We start from the raw sequence: 25,895 nt of genomic DNA on the forward strand, positions 1-25,895 counted from the left end.
CCAATCTAGTTAGTATACTCACATATGTAACTTCTTTATTAATATCTTTATTCACTTATAAAAAAGCAATATTAGGCGTTCCGGTTTGAATGGCAGACGCAAGGGTCATAACATTTTTTTTTTGTTTTAGCTAGACGGTCGGGCAAATGGGCCACCTGAAAGAAAGGTCACACCATTCCTTATATCACCAATGCGCCACCAACCTTGGAAACTAAGATGTTATATCCCTTGCGCTTGTAGTACCGGCTGGCTGTAGACAATGGTCGCTTCAAACCGGAACGCAAAATAACTTACGTAAGTATTGCTGTTTAGCGGTTAGCAGACGAATTTGTACAAAGCCGGTAGTGAGTTCTTCTTATCTAATTACTAGAATCTATCCTAGTTCCCCTTGTTGGTCGTGCATTGGCGACGTCAGAGATTGTTAATATTTGTAACAGTGTCGATGACTATGGGCGTGCTATTTAAATTAAAAAAATCTGTATCCTTATATACTTATTCAAAAGTGTTGCTAGCCAAAATTTGTTTACATATTGTGATAATATTAGTGTGATGTTATTATAAGATTTTATCATATATGTTAGAATAGTAAATAATCTCAGACCATATAATATGTACGTAGCAAGAAACATTTAAAAGTGATCGTTAATTTTTTCTACACATCTTAGCTCATGCGCGGTTTCGGACAATAGGTGTTATTCAAAAAAGGCATCCGCGAAATTAACAAAATAAATAGTCGCAATAACTTTACAAATAACGTTATATAATGGATTCAATATGTATGTACATATATACCTCTAACATCACGAACCGGAGAGCATTCTGTAAGAACAAGCTCTAAGCTTACCGCAAACACGACCGTGAATTTCAGAAAATGATATGCGACATTGAATCTAATTAATTAACATTTAAGTCAGTTTTGTTCTATACTTTTCTTCTTACTAGTAATCTAGTAGGCTAAGGCCTGCTCTTCCTTTAAGTAGATCGTTTAGAGCTTTTTCGACCACACTGCTCCTTCAATGCGGGTTGGTGGATACACATGTAGCAGAATTTGAATGAAATTAGACACATGCTTGTTTTCCACGATGTTTTCCTTCCCCACCGATCGCGAGATAAATTATAAACACAAATTAAGCACATGAAAAATCAGTGGTGCTTACCCGAATTTGAACCTGCTAATCATCGGTTTAGAATCACCCGTTCTAACCGCTGGGGCATCTCGGCTATTTTATTTATAAATGAAATCATTATCGTTTTCAATTCTGGTATAATCTACATTTTTATCGAGGAATAATCGACATTTGTAGATAATATCTGGACTACGTGGCTGACCAGTGAAGTAATCAGAAAAGGCTTGTTCGGTCACCACGCTTCCGTAACAGCCTGTGAATGTCCCACTGCTGGGCTAAAGGCATCCTCTCCTCTTTTTGTGGAGAAGGTTTGGAGCTTATTCCACCACGGTGCTCCAATGCGGGTTGGTGGAATACACATGTGGCAAAATGTCAGTGAAATCAGACACATGCAGGTTTCCTCACGATGTTTTCCTTCACCGTAAAGCACGAGATGAATTATAAGCACAAATTAAGCACATGAAAATTAAGTGGTGTTTGCCTGGGTTTAATCGGTTAAGATTCACACGTTCTTACCACTGGGCCATCTCGGCTTCACGCTTAGCAATATTTATTTCATTCTGCATAGATACACAGAAACACAGACATTTCAAGAGCCGGTGAGTTCTATATAATATAGTAAGCCGAGATCAGCTTTTTCTTTCGTATTGCGTATACTGGTGGCCCTACTGATCTTGACAGCGTTACTAAGCGGGAGGACGAGTACTGAGACTCAAGGCGGATGTAGAGAATTCACTTAGAGCTCAGAATACTCGTCATAAGCCCTGCAAGTCCGACCTGCGGCTTAGGACGCCGTCGACATCGGGAAGAAGGATGCATGTGTGCTATACATTACGCTGTCATGTATAGGAGTTGACGGGTCATAATGAATGAGGAAGTGAGCACCCAGCACTCAATCAGTAACAGTTTTGTTGTCTTTCCACAGGAAACTTTTAAAACCCTGATAATTAAAAAAATATCGTGCAACATATTAAACTTGGCAAATATAAAAATTATTTAGTGCGGAGCGATTCAATTAAATTCTGCATATGGAAGAGGAGCACTTGAACTCGACCTTGAAATTTGTATGAAAATATTTCGATACAAAAATATCATTTAAAGTTGATCTGAACTAAAAGCATCATACCAATTAAAATCCAACCAATTATAGTTGGATTGCTTATGTGAACACGATATTCTCAACAATATTTCTTTTAAAATTGTATCGATAATAATAATTAATAAAGTCTAATATATATCTAATACTGACGAGCCGGTTGGCGTGGTTGTGGGTTCGATTCCCACCCAGGACAGACATTTGTTTGCATGAACATGCCTGTTCGTCCTGAGTCTGAGTGTAATTATCTATATAAGTATGTATTTACGAAAGAAAAGTAGTATATGTAGTATATCAGTTGTCTGGTTTCCAGCTCTACTCAATTTAGGGTCAGATGGCCGTGTATCCCATAATATTATTGTAATATATCTATGGTCTACATAGTCAAAAAATGCTGCTATGCAACGTAGCATGCAAAAAGTATGTATAAGCATAATATATAGACGAGAAACGAGAAAATAAAGTGAATATAGCCAAAGCGGTATCAAAAGGTCGCCAATAATCACATACGTGCAATGTCAGTGAGATAAACAATTAGAAACGCAAATCTCATACAATGTTAAGAGCACGGTTGATTACGTGTTTGACAAATGATAGAAACGTCCAAATCACCGCATTTTTCTTTACTACAACTTATACAATGATGCATATTAAGTCTTAAGGTCAAGTTATATACGTTCTATTAATAGACCTAGGTTTCTCTTAGAGACTAACGTTCATACGTCATCAAACACGGAACAGTAATAACATGGATGTCTATTGGGATTACAAACAGCTAAGTTTTAGTAGCAAATTTGCAATTCTAAATTTTTCAAATCTTACTAATATTATAAATTGGAAAGTTTTTGAATGTTTAATGTTTGTTACACAAACACGTTTAAACTAATGCTGTGATTCTAGCAAATGTTTTTAAAGAAATCGATTATGTTCTCTATTCGTTTCTTGCGAACACAGCGTGCAAGTAGCCATTTTTGTCTGACGAAATTATACAATATAATACAATATATAATTATATAACGTTGGGGTTTTTATTTATTCTTATGAAATTCCGAATATAATTTATTACAAATGATGGTATTTCTATAAAGAAAAACACTAAGTTAGTATATGACAACAGTAATTTTTTTTTTTTTTTATATTCGCCGGGAGGGCAAATGACTCTACTCCACCTGATGGTAAGTGGTAGTAGAGTCCAAACGCGACGACGGCCAGTACAGACGGGAAAAACGTTCTGCACTAGCCGCCTTCGCCTTGCCGGCCCGCAAGATGCCTCTTCACGCCTCGTTTGAAGGAACCCGGTTTGTAAGAGGAGGGGAACACGTGAGCTGGTAAGGAATTCCATTTTTTGGAAGTGCGACAAAGAAAGGAGTTGCCAAATTTCTTTGTTCGCGATGGAATTGATGTCACAGTTAGGCGGTGACATCGAGAACCAGCTCGCGTGGACTTAAGAAGGAAGGGGGAAGCAGGAATTAGAATAATTCCTCAGAGCACTCGCCGTGATACAGTCGATAGAAAGCGCTCAGTGCTGCTATCTCACGACGCAATTGTAAAGGTTCAAGGGTGTTTGTGACCTTTACGTCGCCAATAATGCGTACGGCACGTCGCTGCAACCGGTCCAAGGCCTTAAGTAGGTACTTAGCGGAGCCATCCCAAAGGTGCGAGCAATATTCCACGCAAGACCGTACCTGTGATTTGTACAGCAGGCACAGTTGTTGTGGCGTGAAAAAGCGCCGCATCTTGTTCAGAACTCCGAGTTTCCGTGAAGCTGTTTTTATAACAGCCTCGATGTAATCCCTTGGACTAAGGTCGCAGCGAACGTCAATCCCCAGCATGGCGATTTTGCTTTGCATCACCAGCGGAGTACCACAGAGGGAGGGAAGAGGGGAAAATGTTGACTTTTTCGCCGTGAGAGCGCATACCTGTGTTTTCTTGGCATTAAACTCAACAAGATTATCAGAGCCCCATTTGGCGATGATCTCTAACGTCCTATCGAGTTCAATGACAAGATTCTTCCGTCTCTCCTCAATTTCCGCTCGCCCAGCCACTGCGCGTCCGTGGTATCCACCATGCACTGTACTATCGTCTGCATAGCAATGTATGTTCCCAAGAGAGAGCATATCATTGATATGCAAAAGAAAGAGTGTGGGAGATAGCCCTGGGGGACCTAAGCATTCACTACATAGAATTGTGAAGCGCAACCATCTACTAAAACACGAAGGCTACGCTTGTGTAGGAAGCTGGCAATCCAGGTGCATAGCTGAGCAGGCAGACCATATGCCGGTAGCTTGGAGAGAAGACTTCTGTGCCAGACGCTGTCGAAAGCCTTGGAGATATCGAGGCTGACAACCAACGATTCTCCATGCTTGTCGATAGCTTCACCCCAGAGGTGCGTTACGTACGCTAGAAGATCACCTGTGGACCGTTTTGGTCGAAACCCGTATTGACGATCATTAATTAAAGAGTGATCTTCTAGGTAATGGATCAGTTGGTTGTTTAAAATCCGTTCCATCACCTTACAAAGTACTGAGGTGATAGCTATTGGCCGATTATTTGCCGGGTCAGACCGATCCCCTTTTTTGGGAACCGCTTGCACATTAGCTCTTCTCCAAGCCTCCGGCACTGACTCCGGACTGTGAGCTAGCGATCCGTCCGGATTTCTGAGCGGTGGCAGCGAAGGTTGGCAGAAATTGTTTTGCACAGACTTGGTCAGACGCCAGAAGCTACGGGAGCCCCTAGGATGCGAAACAAGGTCATGACCAATCTGTACAATGCGCTGTGCATCCGCTATCGTGTATGCCTTCCTACAGGACTTGGAATTTTTATTATAGTTTGCTTTCAGTGAGTCAATGATAAGCATATAAGTATGATAAGCATACTTAAATAAACATTATTTGTCAATCAACTATCGCATTCCACAAGTCATTAATTCATAATACTTCTATATTATAGATTTTAGAGGTTTAAATTAGTTTATCATTTATTTTATAATTGATGAAGTGTTTATAATTTGTTTTGATAACGTTAATATATAAAATACTAATTTTCACCCTCTGTTTCACCCGCGGGTTGGGTTCTAACAGGTGTTGGTATAAAGCGTATTGGGCTCAAGATTGCTTCATATAAATTCCATCAAAATCGGTTCAGGGGTTTAGTCGTGAAATCGTTATTATTTTATTACATTACATTATATACTTTCATATTTATAATATTAGTAGGTAAAGATTGTAACTAAGGAAATCTATTACATTTTTACTATACGCTAACAAATTTCAGGAATATAAAATAGGAGAATATATATTTAGTTATCGGAATAGATATAAGGGAATGCTATTTTTCTCACCAATGGTTTGTTGCTCTATCTAGATCCCGGTGCGGCGAAAACTATACATATGCATAAAATACTAATATTCCACGAAAATAAAACTAAATATATACTGAAATATTATAAGCCTGCTCTTAGTAATTTTTTTAAGTTATACGCGGGTGAAAACGCGGGCACTGCTAGTTGTAAATATATCTGCAGACATAAGAAAGTAATTAATTTTTCAGTTTAAATAGCAAACGACCAGTGATGTTGCCTTGCGGCAAACTTTATTTACTTATTTGTACCAACAAAATATTTATTTTTATTCTTGACACCCATAAGCCTTGTCAGCTTTTTGGAGAATTATATAATCATTGCTTCTTTATTTATGTTTGCTTTATAAATAATTAAAGTTATTTTTTAATACGCTAAGACTGATCCATGCGTATTTTTGTTTTCCAACTATCAGAATATTACTCATATGAAATAAAATTTGAACACTCTATTTCTTGATATTTTCTAATGTGTCTGTATTATGAACGAAATTAGTTTGCATGAACGTCGAACAATACCTTGCACTTGTATGGCGTTAACAGAGAATACAAAATCAATCGAAGATAAAAATCTTAGACAGTTTTTGAAGTTCACGTATCGATTGATATAAAAAGATTTCATTTATTTTAATAGTTATTCGTTTATATGTCAGGTTAACATAACCTAGAAACGATATAATTATATTATAATGATCATTTAAGACATCTGTGAAAATCACGTCTCGAGATTATCACAAATTATTAGCGTGATCGTAATCCGTGGTGTCAACAAAATTGCATTAATTATTATGTTATGTATGTGTGTTATGTATTTCTTTGTGTAAATGATTATTAAATATTTATATTTTATATCTTTATTGACCTTAGTAATCAGTCATTGAAATTTTCTTTTTCGCTAATAATATTTGCTACGAACTACTGGTGGTAGGGCTTTGTGCAAGCCCGTCTGGGTAGGTACCACCCACTCATCAGATATTCTACCGCAAAACAGCAATACTTGATATTGTTGTGTTCCGGTTTGAAGGGTGAGTGAGCCAGTGTAATTACAGGCACAAGGGACATAAAATCTTAGTTCCCAAGGTTGGTGGCGCATTGGCTGTAAGCGATGGTTGACATTTCTTACAATGCCAATGTCTAAGGGCGTTTGGTGACCACTTACCATCAGGTGGCCCAAATGCTCGTCCACCTTCCTATTCTATAAAAAAAAAAAAAAAAGAACTAATAACACTAAGTTTAGTTCACGAGTTAGTTTGTTAGTTATATTTAATATATTGCTATAGTTACTATGAAGCAATATGTTGTTTGCCTGGAAGAGATCACTATGGTCGCCAAAATTGTATGCTACTTTTATTTAGGCTGTATCTGTATATGTGTGTATATTTGTATTTTTTTTTCTTTTTGTGGTGTACAATAAAGTATAAAGTAAGCAAGGTTTCGTGCCTTATTAAAAAAAAAAACAAGAGATTCAGTACTTTACATATCATTGCTCTAAATAGATCTATAAGAATGAATGATATGAACTAAATCACACCAGTCCAGGCCCCCCTACTCAAAACAATTGAATAAACGCTTCCGAGTAAGCAATCGCTTCGGAGTCCATCTGTACTGGAATAATACTACAATTTATTTATAGATCTGTTTTGTAGTTGTATAAACAAAAGAATATTCTATAGAGCCTTATATGGAAGATCAAATATACAGAAATAAACATTGGCGTATTCGTTAGTAATTAGGAAAGATTGTTTTTTTTATTAACAACTTGTTTTTGCTCAACTTGTTTGATTGAGATTAAAAAAATTAAATAAAGCGCATGCGATTCAGTACACGTGGCAGAAATAAAACGATTGTACGTCAGAAACATTACTCAAATTCGACTTTGTAAACTTATTCTCACCGCGTCCAAATAAGTTGGACTTCAATAAACTTATATCTTTGGATCTTGAATTATTCCAATTCAAAATAATACCAAACGATAAACATGTTGCGTGACATTGAATCAAAAAAATTATTGCACACAAAAATTTTCTACACGAATATTGTAAATTCGATAGTAACTCAATCTGCTACTGATCCTATAGGATTGGACATTACTTGGACAGATTACGATGATTACGGAATAACAATTTAATCGCAGATATTTCATTATTTGATAAAGCTATATTTTTTGTAGACCGCGAATTCACTTCATAATACAGAATGATTTCCGGAAATTGCAACGCCGAAAATTTCCCGAGCCGTTATAATAAGCTTGGTCCTGGTAAGCTTTTATATAGTGACTTAAGAAGTGGAAGATTCCTGTTTGGACCTTATCACGGTCTCGCAGTCCTTGCAGGATTTATAGGGATATTGATATTGTTAGTGTTTAATTTGAATAACTTAATTTTTTGTCTTTTGACTCAAAAAAAATTCTTATACGTCCCCGCTAGATTAACATGAAATTAAATTTGATTATTTGTGGATTTAACATTATACTCAATTACTTCTGTTGAGTAAATAAGATCTCAATCGTAGATCATGTGATCTAATTTGTCATTTTTACACTGGCTCACTAACTCTTCTGTCTTCCTGACAAAGCAATAAAAAACAATTGGTGTTTTGCTTTATAATAACAGACCCTATTTTGCCAATTAAGGTATTAATAGCCTTCGTCATGATGATATAACTAGCATAAAAAATTAAGCCAAAGATATAAAAATAATACAAGTGTAACGTGTTTGGTATCTTATGAAAGCTTTAAATAAACATATACCCCAAAATGACTAAATTATTGTTAAAAAATCGTAACTTTTGAAGTTGAGTGTGAGGTTTTTTAAACTTGGTTTTGTGTATCATCAGTTTAGATGTCAATAATTTGAATATTTCGAAAAGAATAAATAGTTTTTCATAGTGTTCATATAAGTCTTACCTGGTTACCAAAAACACCAATGCTGCAGGCCGATGAAACTTGATCAGCTCCGAACCAGACTGCAGCCAAGCGCGGCGGTACGTTCAGGATGAAAACCTGTGATATGGCCACCACAGTCTGACCAGTGAATCCAAGCCAGAACAGGTCCTGTGGCACTGAGAACACCTTCAGCCATGCGCCCGCGCATGTTCCAAACGACCCGATGATTGTCGTTATTCGAAGACCCTGAAATAGAATAAGATTATTAATCAAAAAAATATTTAAGTATTTCGACTGAAGACCAGAGCTATGATCTCCTATTGTCAACATCTTGTGTTATTGCTAAGGAGATCGATTTGAAAACAGTAAATTATAATCCGTAATCACATATTTACTTCACACAACACATCATCATATCTATTTAATGTATACATATTGATTTCAGAATTAATTTATAATGTTAATTTTTAATCATAGTATTGAGTGCACGCGGAAAATAACTAAAAATATATAAATAAGACCAAAGATGTACAATTTATATGAAGCCTGGAATTTAAGTTATTTTCTACATCGAGGTAAATAATTTCAATATTCTAATCGATTAAATATTTATCATATTTTCTTTATAATACTTTCTTATAATAAATTCAAGACATTAGGTATTATAATCTATTTTAAAATCGAAAAGATGGTAAAATTTGCCGCTAATATAATACTTTGGTGTATTGCCACCAAAATGATTGAATATTAAATTAGTTTTGTTTTTTTTTGCCGTCCACTGCTGGACGAAAGCCTCCCCCATAGAACGCCAATCATCCTGGGCGGTCCGCATCCATCCCGTACCTGCCACCTTTTTTAAATTGTCGGTCCTACTTGACACAGGGCATCCTATACTACGTTCGCCTAAGCGTGGTCTCCAAATAGTATTAATAAATTATAGCTAATGGTAGGTATTTATTTAAGGAGGTAAATGGTCACTCGGAGACTAAACCGGAACAGAGCAATACAGAATATTTATGTTAGAACAATTGGTGAGTGGGTGGTACCTTAACTGGCGGTCCTGCACATAGCTTTTCCACAGCTCTTTATTCCTAGCTGAGAGCGGTTCATAAATTAACCTTTCACATTCATTAATTCCTACTGGCATAATTTATCTCGGACGGATTACATTCGTATCAACTTTTAATCAGTGGGCAGACTGGATGATCAATATAAAAATACTAATAATAATAATAAATAATAGTATTAGAACATTTATTGTTACAAAATTAGATAAAAGATTTCCCTTACTTTAATAAACACTAGAGCTATTCTGTAAGAACAAACTCGAAACTCACCGCAGAAAACGGTGAAAGTAACATATGATATTGACCATAATGATGACATTTCAAGAATACACGCATCAAAATAAAATATCACCATAAGTCGGTTGTTAATATTTCACAAGTGAATAATTGAGTTCTTACAGCACTGCTGTTATAAACTACAAACTCGAACTTCCCGATACTAATGGATGTTTTTATTATTTTTAAATTGTATTTCATTAAAATGGCTTAAAAAATTGTTTAATATGTATTTATGACCGGAAGCTGATTTTGCAACACATCAACATAACCGACACTCTATCATGACAAAAACACGTATTATTTCATGTATTTTTTTATTTTATTTTGTCAACAAAGAAGAGGTAATATGATAATAAATAAAAATTAAAACTATTAATAAATTTAACCAAAAAAATAAAGACATATTACCTGTATAGTCTAGTTTAATGTTAAGTCTTTAGACTAATATTAAAAGAAAGAAGACAGAAAACTCTATAATCACTACTATATATAAAATTAAATGAACAATAAAATTTACTTCTTCAAAATGTTCTTAATATGAAATTTATATTTAATTGTAATATTAATTTTATTTATTCCGAAGCCACGTCCATAAGCCCTATTGTAGGACAGCAACAGAGCACACTTCTATATATATATAGGTCATCAAGTCATCACGAGATCTCCTAAACTATCCGTCCGATTGACTTGAAATCCGTCACAGTTGCTCCTTCCCCGACGTAGACGCTTACTAAGAACGGAATTGACGCAAATCCAACCCACAATACATTTTCCTCCCCTCCCGATTTCAACGGCGTCCTAAGCCGAGGTCCGGCCTCACAGGAGGCACCCTTAGGATGTCCGACTCTCTTGAGCCCCTCGTGTGGCTCCCAACATCCGGCTGAGTCCATCTTGAACCCTCCCCCCCCCCCACGGTGACGCTGTAGAGGCCACTCTGGCCAACAGCAACTTACATTTCGAAAAAAAAAGAAAAAAATACATTTTTCTTCTTTTATACCCGTGCGAAGCCGGGATGGTTAGGTTTAAAAAATGAGAACCCCTAACCTTCGTTTACTTGCTATACATCGTAAAATTTTCCTTGTGCGCGACGTGACTGCAGATCGTGACGATAATTATAAATGATTCCTCTATATAAAAGCCAGTGAGTAAATCGACACGTATTTGACCGACGAAAACAACTGTAATGTTAAATAAAGAAAATATCTCGTTTTTGTATAACGAATGCGCCAATAAAAGAAATAATTCATATGATTTCCTTTGTAGCGTAACCTTACTGAATCACAAATACCCAAGCCTTTATTGGTATGGTATAGTAATTAAGGCATTTAATAATTACCTAGGAGCAGACGCATTCTGTGGAGAAACAAAAGTAAAAAAAAAGATGATACGTACAAGACAACACGTACAAGATCTGTTCTATGTATACTACATTAAAAAAATATAAATAACTACAACCTCACTTGAATGCAGCACGACTTCAGCTCGACGCGAAGGCAATGATTTATGTAAAAAACTTACTGTTAGTTGGAACTGGTTTAAGTTTCATAAAGATTTCATAGGTGAAGTAAATAAAAGCATGTAAGTGTTAAAAAACGAAATAAAAATTTTTTTTATCCGGTATAGAATTGTTTAAGTTTCTAAGGTTTTACTCGTACGAAATTAATAAGAAATATATAAACTTTATATTAATATAATTACACATCTGCAATTTGCCGACGACATTGTCATCATGGCGGAGACTCTGCAGGATTTGGAAGAGATGCTAAACAGCCTGAGCGATTCTTCAAGACAAGTAGGTCTCGGGATGAACATTGAAAAGACCAAAATTATGGCAAACCGTCATGTATCCCCGAGACCAGTGGTCGTAAATGGCTCTCCACTTGAAGTTGTGCAGGAATATATCTACCTGGGCCAAATTATACAACTTGGCCGACACAACTTTGAGAAGGAGGCTAAAAGAAGAATACGTTTGGGCTGGGCGGCATTCGGGAGGTTACGTCATATTTTTGAATCGTCGATCCCACAGTCGCTTAAGACCAGGGTCTTCAATCAGTGCGTCCTACCTGTAATGACTTACGGTGCCGAAACGTGGACACTTACCGTAGGACTGGTCCACAAATTTAGGGTCGCTCAGCGAGCAATGGAACGTGCGATGCTTGGGGTTTCTCTGGCAGATAGAATCCAAAATGAGGACATTCGCCAGAGAACTAAAGTCACCGACATCGCGCTTAGAATTAGCTCGCTGAAGTGGAAGTGGGCTGCTCATGTCTCCAGGCGCATTGATGGCCGATGGAGCCGACACGTGTTGGAGTGGAGACCACGCTTAGGCAAACGTAGTGTAGGACGCCCTGTGACAAGATGGGCCGACGATTTAAAAAAGGTGGCAGGTTCGGGATGTATGCGGACTGCCCAAGATCGGGATGGTTGGCGTTCTATGGGGGAGGCTTTCGTCCAGCAGTGGACGGCAAAAGGCTGAAAAAAAAAATATAAACTTTTACATTTTAACACTACTCCGTGCTATTAGGCGACTAAAGTACCCACTAGACCAGTTGAAGCTGTTTTGTCTCGCTGAAATTAGACTGTATATTTTGTTTGCATTTTCATGTTACGAATATTTTAAGTTTTTCGTGTGAAAGCAAGGATTTTCGCTTGAACTATTCTCTAAGCCTCGGGTAATGCCTATGTTATGTATTTTTTTAATGCCTTTGAACTATATATTTATAACAATTGCTTACTTGTTTACGCTTTACATCCTTAATTGTACTAAATAGATTTAGATTGAGAAATCCTACATGAGTTTATTTATTTCATTGGATGTACAAAATCATAGAGTCAATTCTGAAATTCAAAGTAACCACTAACATCATCGTATTTCATCAATGTAATGTTCACTTTTTAACCGTGCTTTAACTCAAGTCGTAATATCGGTATTACAAATTAAATAATACATATTACATTTTATATATCAGCTCGCTATGCACATACATCGTCTTCACTTCGCGCCAATACCCAAATATATATTCTATTTTCCCGCGCTCCGCGATGTGTGTCATCCGAGATGACAGATGGATAGATACACAGATAATATATATTCATATTATAAAATACTAATTAATACATTATTGTAGATGTGTGTACACTACAACCAACGTAATAGTTATGATGTTGTCCTGATCGGATTTCAAGCTAACGGCCAAACCCAAGACAAACCAACTGCACTGGAGATATGCGATGACAAAGTTCCACTCTCACTTTGATAATCCGACGAAGAGAAACCTACGTAACCGAATATCAACTTTGTTTTACGTCTTTTGTAAGACATGGAAAATTTCCAATTTCCCACTGTTCCAAAAAATAAGATAAATTATAAAGAAATTAATTAAACTTATGGTATCTGTATCAATATAGACCTACATCAACGTATAGGTACTAACACGTGAATGCACAGAACTATGAAGACAAATCGGTTATTACAAAGTTGCTGACATTATCAAGCACGGGACGTTTTCATGACAATGACACTGACAATAACAATAGGTATAATCATAGAACGTTGTAAAGTTAAGGCCAGCAGTCAACATCGTGTATCATTATTCGATAATAGTAACTATTTTTTCAAATTTTATCCTTATGGCGAAATGAGATATATGATATCACCGTCGGGACATTTTTCTATTATTTGTTTCGCACACATACACATACACATATACACATTTACTGGTGGTAGGGCTTTGTGCAAGCTCGTCTGGGTAGGTACCACCCACTCATCAGATATTCTACCGCAAAACAGCAATACTTGATATTGTTGTGTTCCGGTTTGAAGGGTGAGTGAGCCAGTGTAATTACAGGCACAAGGGACATAAAATCTTAGTTCCCAAGGTTGGTGGCGCATTGGATATGTAAGCGATGGTTGACATTTCTTACAATGCCAATGTCTAAGAGCGTTGGTGACCACTTACCATCAGGTGGCCCATATGCTCGTCCGCCTTCCTTTTCTATAAAAAAAAAAAAAAAACATACAAATATATTTTTATGTACCAGTGTGAGTGCCTCATTCAGTAACAAATATTGTTATAAGTTCTGCAATACGAACATAGGGTTAAGACATTTGTAATTACAAAACATACTATAACTGAAATAAAAAAATGTGTTAGCATTCAAAACGCAGTCTGAATATTTTAAGGAAAAAATACGCTACAAGAGAACGGTGGTCGAAGAACCGATTTACTTAAGTATCAAAATTTTCTACAACTGTCGTTAGACAGAATTTCAGAATTATCTTTAACCGAAACTTGAAAGCATTAGAATTACGGCTATTATGTAACAATCCGAAGTGTCATTAATTTAAATGAGTATCAGAATTAAAATTTCTATTGTATAAAGGGTAATGGTAAAGATTTGAATTGTTTATTTAATGAATAATAAAAGTATAAGCAGACATTTGAAAGGCAACGAAAGTTTATTAAAAAAAACAATTTTATATTACAGAAGTACCTAACTAACTACGGTCTGATTATGTTAGTATTTTTATTTTTTTACATTATATATATGTGTAATCTTTTTTTTAATTTTTATATGTTCGACGGTAAAGGAAAACATTGTAAGGGGGGACCTACACGAATCGGATACATTCTGCCACATGTGGAAACGCCATCGAGCAGCGTGATGAAATGCTCCGCAGGGATCTACGTGGAGGGCTGTAGGCTCCTTCTATGAGACCGTAATGGACTTCTACATAACCCATATCAGGATCTTTCGAAGATATTCTCTGCTTTAAAAAAAAAACTACCTCTATGACTGCATATCTCGAGCTCCTATTGACGATAAACAGAAACTTTTAATCTTAAAATCTATCAGTAAATGTGATGCTATAAAAATGTTTACGGTCTAAGTCTTATCTCTTATGATATTTCTATTGGCTTATGTACAACGCCCCAAAAGAACCTCAAAAAACTAATGTTTTCTCATCAACATATGAAAATACTCACCAATTAAATCAACGTCACAGAGTTCATTAGGATAGTTTAGAAGTAAGGTCGGTCCCAAAACACTTCCCTGTTGAATTTCATACGTACTATTTAGCATCGCATTATTTTTGTTAATGACCACTTAACATATGCATGTAGGTTAATATTATGATATATAAATGCAATATATATGTATGTACATAAATATAAAATAAGTTAACATATCACAATGCGGAATCTAATTAAATTCAGTTATTTCCGCATTAACAGAAAGATGTAGGAATATGCTTTACACAAGACAAGTTACGAGACGAATCAATTAAAAAAAACCTTTCAACAAATCGTTACAGATAGAATTATTGTATTCAAGGTCGATCTTTAAATAACACACTCATCGTAATCACTTCCACTTTTAAGTTGTAAGATCCAGCCTGCATTTTAAAAGAAGGTGCAGAAATTAGTGAGCTTGTTAGTGTACGTTTTAAACATTACTGAGTTTCCAGCGCTGATTGCGCTTAAAAATTTACGTTTAAAAATTCAAAGCGACGTAACGAAAAAGCAAGAGCAGTGAATCATAAACGTGCTCGAGCGTAAGAAGAACCGGTAATATTACAGGCTAACTCAGGCTACTTTGTTTACATGCTAACTCTCGTACATATAAAAACAGCACTCGATATCAAAACTTACAAGAATTCGTGGTAATAACAAATGAAATAGTTTGGATTGTGCAATGAATGAGCCAACTTCAGGGGAAATATTATTTAGCAGTGTACGCAAAAATAAATGCTCTATCTATTCGTGACTCCCATCTTCCGTTGGTACGGCAATCCGACACGACAGGAAAGAGAACACGTCATGAATACATAATGGGATATGGGAGTATTTTTGCTAAAAGAAATACTTTTAAATAGCTTTTTATTACATGTGTCGTCAGTTTTAGACAATGTTTTGTAAACTTCTTTTTTAAGCGGGTGCTTGGAGAAAGATTTTTCTATAATAACTTTTTGTCTTTGTTTTGACAATGACTGACGTTCTCCATTGTATTTGAGTCCAGCGTGAAGTTCAACAATACGTCGACAAGAGGAAAACATCGTACCGTGTTCATTTTTGGCGACTCTTTACATGAACATATATGTTTATAACCACATTGTTGTTTTTTTTCTTATTACAGTAGAGTTCTGCTTTAATTTCACTATAATAAAATAAATTATATAATAATAAATAAATTTAAATTTTACGAGTGATTAATTATTGAATATGTTAAATACTAATGTCTTCAGTTTTGTCATATTTGACATTCGCAAGAAGAAGTCACAGCATATTATATTATATGTAACTAAACATCACATAAATAAACACATTACAAAAAAACAACATTGATAGATAAAGCTGTTTACGTTTTTATATATGTATTTCAACTTTGGCAGATAACAGCGCTTTGTAATATCGTTAATACTTAACAAAATTCATTGAATTTTGTAAAAACCATTCGAAAAAAGTCATCGAATGTAGTAGAAGATACAAAAGATGTGAACCAGCTCATGTCAACTCAATTTACGTTTCAATATATGTACCTACTTGCGTGTCAAATAAGGAAATACACAGCGTGTTAATATCATTGAGTAAATCAATCCATTTTTGGCATGAGTATACATATATATTTTCAGTACTTTAAGTACTTTTGGAAATTATCACAATAAAATGAATATACAAGACAAAAGTTTTTAGCAGGTCGTGTAGGTTTGTACTGTTGTTAAATGAATGATGAATTAAACGAGTTTATTATATTAAAAAAAATAATTAACTCAAGACATCATTCTGTTATTGAAATGCGTTCAATTTAAATACTATAATACTAAAATATAACCAACAAAACACAACATAATTGAAATCCAAATTGTAATGACATAAACATATTACCATTAATAATCGCTATGGCGGTAGTTATTAGTTGTGCCCATAAAAAATATAATTTGAAATATTTCGATGTGAAACAAAAACTTTTGATACTTGACGGACATTAAGTGTTTTTGTCCAATAATGAACATTAGTTCCTTTATAATGGTTACCATTCATTCACACATATTTTTATTAACATGGTGTCTTATCATAGTTCTATCGGCGCCAGACGTTGATCAACAAAGTACTATAAAAAAAATCTACCAATCATTAAAAATTAACGATCGCACTTTTAATGTACGGATATAGTAAAAGCCCTGCGCTTGCGCACACATTTTTTTTTTTTTATTTAAAATTGGTAATCCAACAGTTTTTATACATAAGTTGATATATTGACTATTATATAACATATAATTAAAACCAAAATAGGATTACACGGGTAACTTAAACATATTAATAACTAGAAGACGGTAGTAAAAGTAAAACTGTTTACGGGTGGGAATCCAATATGTGCGTGTATGTGTGTGAGTGTGAGTGTGTGGTGTGTGTGTGTGTGTGTGTGTTATAATGAATTTTTATCTTTTTTAATTATAGCTTTTTTAAAAGCTAGTTTTGACATGCTGAACAGATCTATTTCTGAGTATTTTTAATTATATGTGTGGACCATGCGATTAAGGACATTGCACTATAAGAACGCATTTGACTGATATTCGTTGATATTGTATGAACTGGTTGAAGGACTAATAAAATGACGAAATAATGGACAATAAAATACATATTTAAACATTATTAGTACAACTAAGTAAGTCACGCAAGAATCATTGAGAATTTTAAGCACAATCATTTCCACCAGTATGTGACCATGAGCCAGTTAATCACTTTTTATGAGTGCAAATTATAATTATAACCTATTTATGTCAACTCAAAATATTTTTCAGCTCAAATAATAAATTATCATTGCCGGGATTAGAGTTCTTAATTTCAGCTATTCAACGCAAATATAATTAACATAATCCATATTTATATCTAGGCCGAATTTTACAACATCTTGTTAAGTTGTAAAACATTTTTAGTTCTTAATTAACGTGTAAATATTATATAAAGTTTTAGATTTCGCAGATTTTAAATCTTTACGATTGTTATAAGTGTTCGTATATTGAAAGGACTTACGGCTTATTTGAGAGTAATCATTAAAACAAACTATGAATGAATTTGTCCTCAACGTGTAAATAAAACCTACTATATTTATTTCGTTGATATTTATTACGTAAGAAAAGAATTAAAATTATATAATTTAAAAGTGCGTCGATTTTTAATGAAAAAAAAAACGAATCAAACCACGCACATAACATAAATAGCTAGATTTTTTTTTAACTTTGCCATTTCTAAAAAGTTATAAAGTTAAGTTTATAGCCTATATATAGACTAAGGCAAAAGTTATCTTTTTTTTTAATTTTAATACGATTATAAATATATAACCTGCATATTAAATATTAATAAAACTTGTAAGTAAGTAAGTAACAGCCTGTAAATATCCTATTGCTGGGCTAAGGCCTCCTCTCCCTTTTTAGGAGAAGGTATGGTTATTCCACCACGCTGGTCCAATGCGGGTTGGTGGAATACACATGGCAGTATTTCGATGAAATTAGACACATGCAGGTTTCCTCACGATGTTTTCCTTCACCGAAAAGCACGAGATGAATTATAAGCAGAAATTAAGCACATGAAAATTCAGAGGTGCTTAATAATAAAACTTAGGAAGAAAAAAAAGAAAATAACTAACTGTATAGTGAAAGAATCTCAAACCCAATGTTCACGGTCGCTAAGTGATCAAGCTAGATATACCTGTATTCGGACCGTTTTTACATCTAAACTTATATAATAAATGCGAAAGTAACTCTGTCTGTCCATCTGTCTGTTACGCTTTCACGGTTAAACCATGGATTTTGATGGAATTACGAACCTCAAGGAAGTATATAGGTTTTTTATACCTAACACGAATACGAGGACAAAAACTGATTAAGTAAGTTACGAGGGCTTTTTGCGACCTTCTCTTCTAGGGAAAAAATAATTTTCAAAATGTATGCTTTTTCACATGATTTTTTAGTAACTAATATTTTTATTCGAGCGTCTTCATTATTTTAACACATATTACTATTTTACACAATGGAAGGAACGATTCCATATTGATTTTACCGGCATTTCTATTCGAGTAAGAATTATGTTCGTTGTTGGACGTGTTTTCTATTGTTCAGGTAAGAGACTTGAAAACTGACAAAACACAACGATGATATAAATTGAAAATCCAAAATTGTCAATAAATTCGTAGAGCTATTCGGCATGTCTGATCGTGAATTTTTTTTATTATCCATCCACTTCACAACGTATTTTGCTGACTTCCAACATTATAATTCACAGTTCTGTCTTTTTCTTATTTATTTAGAGATGGCATAGTGTGGTTTATAATATGGAAAACACTTGGAAGATTTTTTACTACTTAATTTGCGTTCACATTTCAATTTTAGTTGGTAGTTAATTAGTAATGAATGACTTCCTCGTTAGTCTATATATAATGGCTAGAGATAAGGCAACAGACCTGTGTGGGTTAGAGAATAGAGTTACCTCTGTTCACGCATACTCTCGTCCCAGGCTGGCTATTATCTCCTGAGATTGGCCGCCGTGGCCGAAGACATGAAAACAATAGATCTTCTTCAAAAATTAACAATCTTCTTTAAAGTAGGCTAAATAGTATACGACTTTGTTGTTTCACTATTCATTATTTTCACGTCTAACACGATCTAAGTCAATGGTAAAATTTGTATCGCATTTTAATATATTCTTTTTACAAAAATCGTCTCGTCTTATTTTTATTATGCTTAATTCAATTATGATCTTAAATTGTCTTAGGTACGGACTTATACAGTAACAGTAACAGCCTGTTAATCTCCCACTGCTGGGCCTCTCCTTTTTGAGGAGAAGGTTTAAGCTTATTCCACCACGCTGCTTCAATGCGGGTTAGTAGAATACACATGTGGCATAATTTCAATAAAATTAGACACATGCAGGTTTCCTTCACCGTCAAGCACGAGATGAATTATAACCACAAATTAAGTACATGAAAATTCAGCTTGCCCGGGTTTGAACCCACGATCATCGGTTAAGATTCACGCGTTCTAACCACTGGGCCATCTCGGACTTATACGAGTAGATATAATAATAGTCTTTATTTATTTATGATATTGGTTCATTAAGAAAGTATCATGCATTCTATTTTTAAATCACACATAAGGAAACAATAAAAGCTAAGCTAAACATTCAATGCTTCATTAAGCACATGTCAATAGAACAAGAGATCCGGCTCTAGCACCGCTATTGTACGGGATGAAGCGGAAACCCTTTCTAATATTATAAATGAGAACGTGAGTTTGTTTGTTACGTTACGTGTAAAGACGTGAAATCATATCCTCTAAACCGATCATAACATTTTGCATACATGTTGTCTGGGGGTACAGAGAAGGACCTACCCACCCTCATTCGCGGATGGAGCCGCGTGCGGAAACTAGTTCTCAATATATGCTGAAGGTAAGGAAGAAGAAGACTCTCCGTTCCATTAGTGTCACTCGAACTAAGCTAAGGTAAACGTTTTTCCACTATGGAAAACTAGTCCGAATACATTATGCTAACGAGGTGATCCATATTAATGTAGATATACGACTCTGAGCCGCAGAAATTGGAATACGCAAATAATGGGATTTACCTAACTTCGTCACCCCCACTTACCGAAATGGGTCAACATTGATCCTATGGAAACGATTTGTTTTTGCAGGTGAAGCTGCGCTACTGGCGTCATTGTTGCATCACACTGATCTGGTTCAAATATTGACTTTTTTAAATGAGATATGTATTCTATCTAATTTTATACGTTCTAGAAGAAGTAGTAGGTAGTACTTTATGTAATTACACAGAAATATATTTTAATATATTTTTACATAAATGTTGGTATAAAAAATATAACACAACAATTTACTGGTGGTAGGGCTTAGTGCAAGTTCGTCTGGGTAGGTACCATCCACTCATCAGATATTCTACGCAAACCAGCAGTAATTGGTGTTCCGGAGTGAGCCAGTGTAATTACAGGCACAAGGGATATAACATCTTAGTTCCCAAGGTTGGTGGCGCATTGACGATGTAAGAAATGGTTAACATTTCTTATCATGCCAATGTCTATGGGCGTTGGTGACCATTTCCATTAGGTGGCCCATATGCTCGTCCGCCTACCTATACTATATAAATAAAAAAATAAATAAAAAAAAAATTTTAAAGAAATTTTTTTATATAACTTTTAATATCCACATTTTAGTTTGTTCGAGTGAACTAGTTTAATTACGTGCAAGATACATCCTTATAGACGGCAAGGTTGATGACGCTTTAAAAAAACTAAAATCAAGAGAAATTCTTTCATAACGAATAAAAAATAATAGAATATGAGAAAATTATTTATACATAATATAGTATTTTATTTACAATTAAATTAATGTAAATAGAATGATTTTTCAAAAGTCAAAAATCTTTATTCAATATACTTCCTTATTGTTTGTCAAAAAAAATTTACCACCGGTTCGGAAATAATTAATAAAGGGATATAGGGCAGTACTAATCAGTATGGTTAGTCGATCTAGCAGCTCGTTTATAAGCCTGCAGAACTCGAGACTCTAGGTTCAGACTCCGGGTCGGGCTGATAAGAACTTATGCAGATGTCCATGGATTCTCGGTAACATACCGTAATTTCTCACACCCGTACCTTTGATAGAGTTTAACGGATGGTCCTGCGTCTAAACTCTCCGCGGTAGTATTGTATTGCCATCCGATCGGATTATGAGAGTGAGGGAACAGTGCAGCTGTGATTGAGGACATAATTGTACATTCTCCGAGATAGATCAGGACGATATCATCACTATTTATTAATAATATTATAAATGCAAAAGTTTGTTCTATAGTTCGTCCTTGTTTTACAGAGTTACGGAGCCAATACTTTAGGGTTTACAGATATCTCAGAAAAAACCTCAAGGGAACGAAGCAGCACAGCACATTTGAAAGCTAGTTAAAAATTATTATTTTATTATTATTATTATTATCTGCATACAACGAAAACTAATATGTATATCAAATGGTTTTATGTGATTATTTCTATAATTATCAATTATAAAATCATAACAAATAATAATGCTCGTCTGGGTAGGTACCACCCACTCATCAGATATTCTACCGCAAAACAGCAGTACTTGTTATTGCTGTGTTCCGGTTTGAAGGGTGAGTGAGCCAGTGTAATTACAGGCACAAGGAATATAACATCTTAGTTCCCAAGGTTGGTGGCGCAATGGCTATGTAAGCGATGGTTGACATTTCTTACAATGCCATTGTCTAAGGGCGTTTGGTGACCACTTACTATCAGGTAGCCCATATGCTCGTCCGCCTTCCTATTCTATAAAAAAAAATGTATGTTATCAGTAATTATAAGCTATGACATAAATCATTCCTGTTTTTTTGTATTTATCTTAATATTGGAAAAAATTCTATGTGAAGAGAACGTCTAGATATGATGACATTCTGCAACCATAATATATAATTTTCGTTTGTATAATTGCATTCATTGAATTAAATACAAAATCGTATAATGTTGTTAATTTTAATTTTTTTTTATAGAATAGAAAGGTCGAGCATTTGGGCCACCTGATGGTAAGTGGTCACCAAACGCCCTTAGACATTGGCATTGTAAGAAATGTCAACAATTGCTTATAGCCAATGCGCCACCAACCTTGGGAACTAAGATTTTATGTCCCTTGTGCCTGTAATTACACTGATGTGATCTCTTAATAAACATTTCATTCCTCCTTAGATATATTTTTAATTTGATATTGTTATTAAAATGATAATATAAAGCCAGCATGATTAGCATCCGAACTTGTTCGCTTGTTGGTATTTGCACCGTAACCAAACTATTTGCAGGCCTACAGACATAGGGGAAAAGGCGTTTGCGTTTCACTGTCGCGTCGCAGTGCGTTTAGCGTCTCTACCGTGAGATGACCATTCTTCACATGATCGCGAACATGTCTGAAATGTATAATTATAAGCATATTTCCTTTATCATTGTTATCAAGAGGACACTGAAAATTATGATAACTTTTATCGAAAATCCTACTAGAAATAGATGAAAAGATTTTATTTTAAGACTTCAATCAAGTTTTCGATGTCTGTCATACAAACGCGCGTAAGTCTTGTGTTTTAGGGACTAACTAAAATAAAAGTCACCCACAGTAAGTAGTCATACAGCCGTAATAAGCAACGTAATACACGCCGAACGTTTCTGCGATGTGAAGGGCCGTACCTGGCACCAATTTTTGCGGTGCGGTGCGACATTTATGTGTAGACCGTGTAGTGAAGACCCTCGGATTAGATGCATTCAATCTTGAAACCAAGGAATCTTTAGGGGAATCATTACAGAATTCCTAACTATGCAATGTTACGGTCTCACGTTGCTGAGCTATTTTCTCATACACTGCAATTCATTTTTAACTTATCTTAACGTACTTCGCATTAATTAATTCAGTGGATCGATGACGTACAACGACGGGTCAAGTTCTGGTTTTGAACTCTAAGCGCGATAACATATTCAAAGGTGAAGTGGCGAGATTGATTTTCCTGCTAATTATCTATCAACTTTACTATGTATAAATTAAAATGTAACGGAAAACTTTTCGTACTTACTTATGACGTTTTTATTTTATAATTAATAATAGAATAATACTCACAGGGCTAAAGGGCAGTAGCCTTAATGGTTCAACTAGTCGTAGACATTGACACTGTAACGATTGATTATAAAACATTCCCTTACTTCCCCATTACTTCCATTCTCTAATTACATTCACAGTTAAGCTATCGCCAATCTTGGGATCTAATATGTATATGTTGTAAATTATAATTTAAGTGACTTCAGATCGAAGTACATAAATATATTGTAAATGCAGAATAATAACTGAATAGCATTCTAGAGCTTACGCACTTAATGGACTTATTCAAATCTGGTAGTGATTTATGTAAGCACTAAAAACATAAGCAATTTAATGTTGACACTTGCTCTTTATAAGAGTATCAATATTTCGTGCAAATATTGATACGTTTACAAGAGTATGTTAAATTATGATTATATTGTTAAATTAAATGATAACTAAAATAACAGTCAAAAGAAATACTCAATGTTACTTGAAATTTTCGAGGACTCCATTAATAAATACAAAAAAAATATTCTGGAGCTATTATTAGAATCTTACCTAAATACAAAAAACATATAATGTAAGCATGTTAGTTTAAGAAATAAATGAAAAAATGTATTTAATTCAATATTAATTGTTAATTCATTACTATGACTTTACGTGACGTAGCTTGTTCGGTAGAGAATATATTTGATTATATATGATTTGTTTACTCATTTATTTGTCATACATTTATTTATTTTATTGCAGCGAGAATTGTCGTTAAAGGACGATGGCCTCGTTATGAGCAATCAAAGTATCAAGTCAAGATCGTTTTACTAAGTAGCTATTTAAGTCTGTGTGACTAAAGTTACGTGTTCCCTCATTAATTAAGAACCTCAACGCGTATTGGATCAAAATTATTGGCGTAAAGGGTAGTAAATATATTTAATGTATATAAATATAAAACAAGTAATGCTGTAGGAGTTTACATTGGCTATTCGTCTCCTGTAGAGGAGTTAGGGGGAAAGGGTTGAGGATGGAGTAGATACTGTGTTTGTCAGATGTGATGTCAGAACTACGTAAAGCCATTGCAAAACGAATCCAAAGTGCTTGATCATGGTAAGGCGAATAACACGGAGTTTTTCTACTACGCTGTTCACTATTGTTACTGCAATTTTGGTGATATATGTGACAAAATTACTTCCATTATATGGTTGTTTAGTCCTTATGTGTACTGTCCTCCAGGGGCGTACCTCCAGGGGCGCGCTCTGTATCTTCGTGTACGTTTTCTTTATGTTTACATTTACCATGTTTGAAATCACTCCATATTCAATATTTTGTCCAGATCCGGAAGTCCTGGATTGGTCTAGGTTGGTAAACCAGTGGGGCGTCACGGTAGCTTGTGATCCCGTAACACCCCCTAAAAACGAGGAGAGGGGTCTCCTTGTTTTTAGTGGGTATTACGGCACACTAAGCGACGACGAATCGCAATTCAACCTAATGTGGGGAAAAAGCGTTTTTACAGCAAAATAAAAATAACGTAAGGTGAATCAAGTCATAACATTTTTTAATTAAAAAAAAAAAAAACAAAAAGACTTTGGATTCATCGTCATTATAACTTCGTTTGTAGAATCTTTTTTAGCAAACGATCCAAACGAATAAGCCGTTTGTCACTTTGAAATGTACAATTAAAATCCATTATCCCACATAAGAAAACAGTTCGAAAAGGGATTTAGAAAATCATTTTAATGAGATATCTGAATCATGAATATTCGGCCGCCACCTGCGTTTAACGTATAAGGCTAATCTACACTCGCGAACAGTGCCGGCCCTGGGGTAAAGCGAGAGGAGCGAGAGATGACTCTAGGCACCACGTAGTAAGGGGGGCGAAATGTCAAAAAAAAACCGGGGGTAATAAGCGTTAATTGCTTTTTTATAAATTTGGTGTTATATTATTTATATAACATTAACTGAAATGCAATTTATGTGAAAGCGTCCACCAAAGGGCGTTGAAAGGCAATCTTGCTCTACTCTGAATCAAGAGCCACCTGCTCGCGAACAACTGAATCGACTCACATAAATCAATATTTATTTTAAAATTATTAATAGTTTAGCTTTACAAAGCTAACATTATCATGTTAATCGCCGTAGTACTTTTTTAAATATTGCGATCGTGATAAAATGTAATAAAAATGAATGTTGTTGAAAGAAAATTAGTAAAATACTCAATAATAAACAAAAAAATAATAATTAAATCACTTTATACTTTACTGTACACCACAAAGAGAAAAAAAAATACAAAAACATGGACATACATACTTATATAAAAGTAGCATTTCAATTTTCATTACATAAATAAATTAGTATTTCGTAAAGCGAATTTGTTGTGCCAATCTGAACACCCAACACTAGGTATATATGTATAAGTACTAAACAGTACTGCCGTTTAACAATTAGCGGTACCCAC

The 25,895-nt window shown here is 34.8% G+C and overlaps 1 protein-coding gene across 2 annotated transcripts in view; it reads right to left on the minus strand.

Moving 5' to 3' along the window:
• Positions 1 to 25,895, minus strand: part of LOC126771252 (uncharacterized MFS-type transporter C09D4.1) — a 53,954-nt gene that overhangs the window by 5,525 nt on the left and 22,534 nt on the right. For both annotated transcript variants that reach the window (XM_050491043.1, XM_050491051.1), the window contains exon 2: positions 8,486 to 8,710. In XM_050491043.1, coding sequence (XP_050347000.1) covers positions 8,486 to 8,710 — 225 coding nt within the window. The remainder of the gene's footprint in view (positions 1 to 8,485; positions 8,711 to 25,895) is intronic.

Source organism: Nymphalis io, chromosome 1 (genome assembly GCF_905147045.1).
Source record: "Nymphalis io chromosome 1, ilAglIoxx1.1, whole genome shotgun sequence".
Taxonomy (NCBI): Eukaryota; Metazoa; Arthropoda; class Insecta; order Lepidoptera; family Nymphalidae; genus Nymphalis; species Nymphalis io.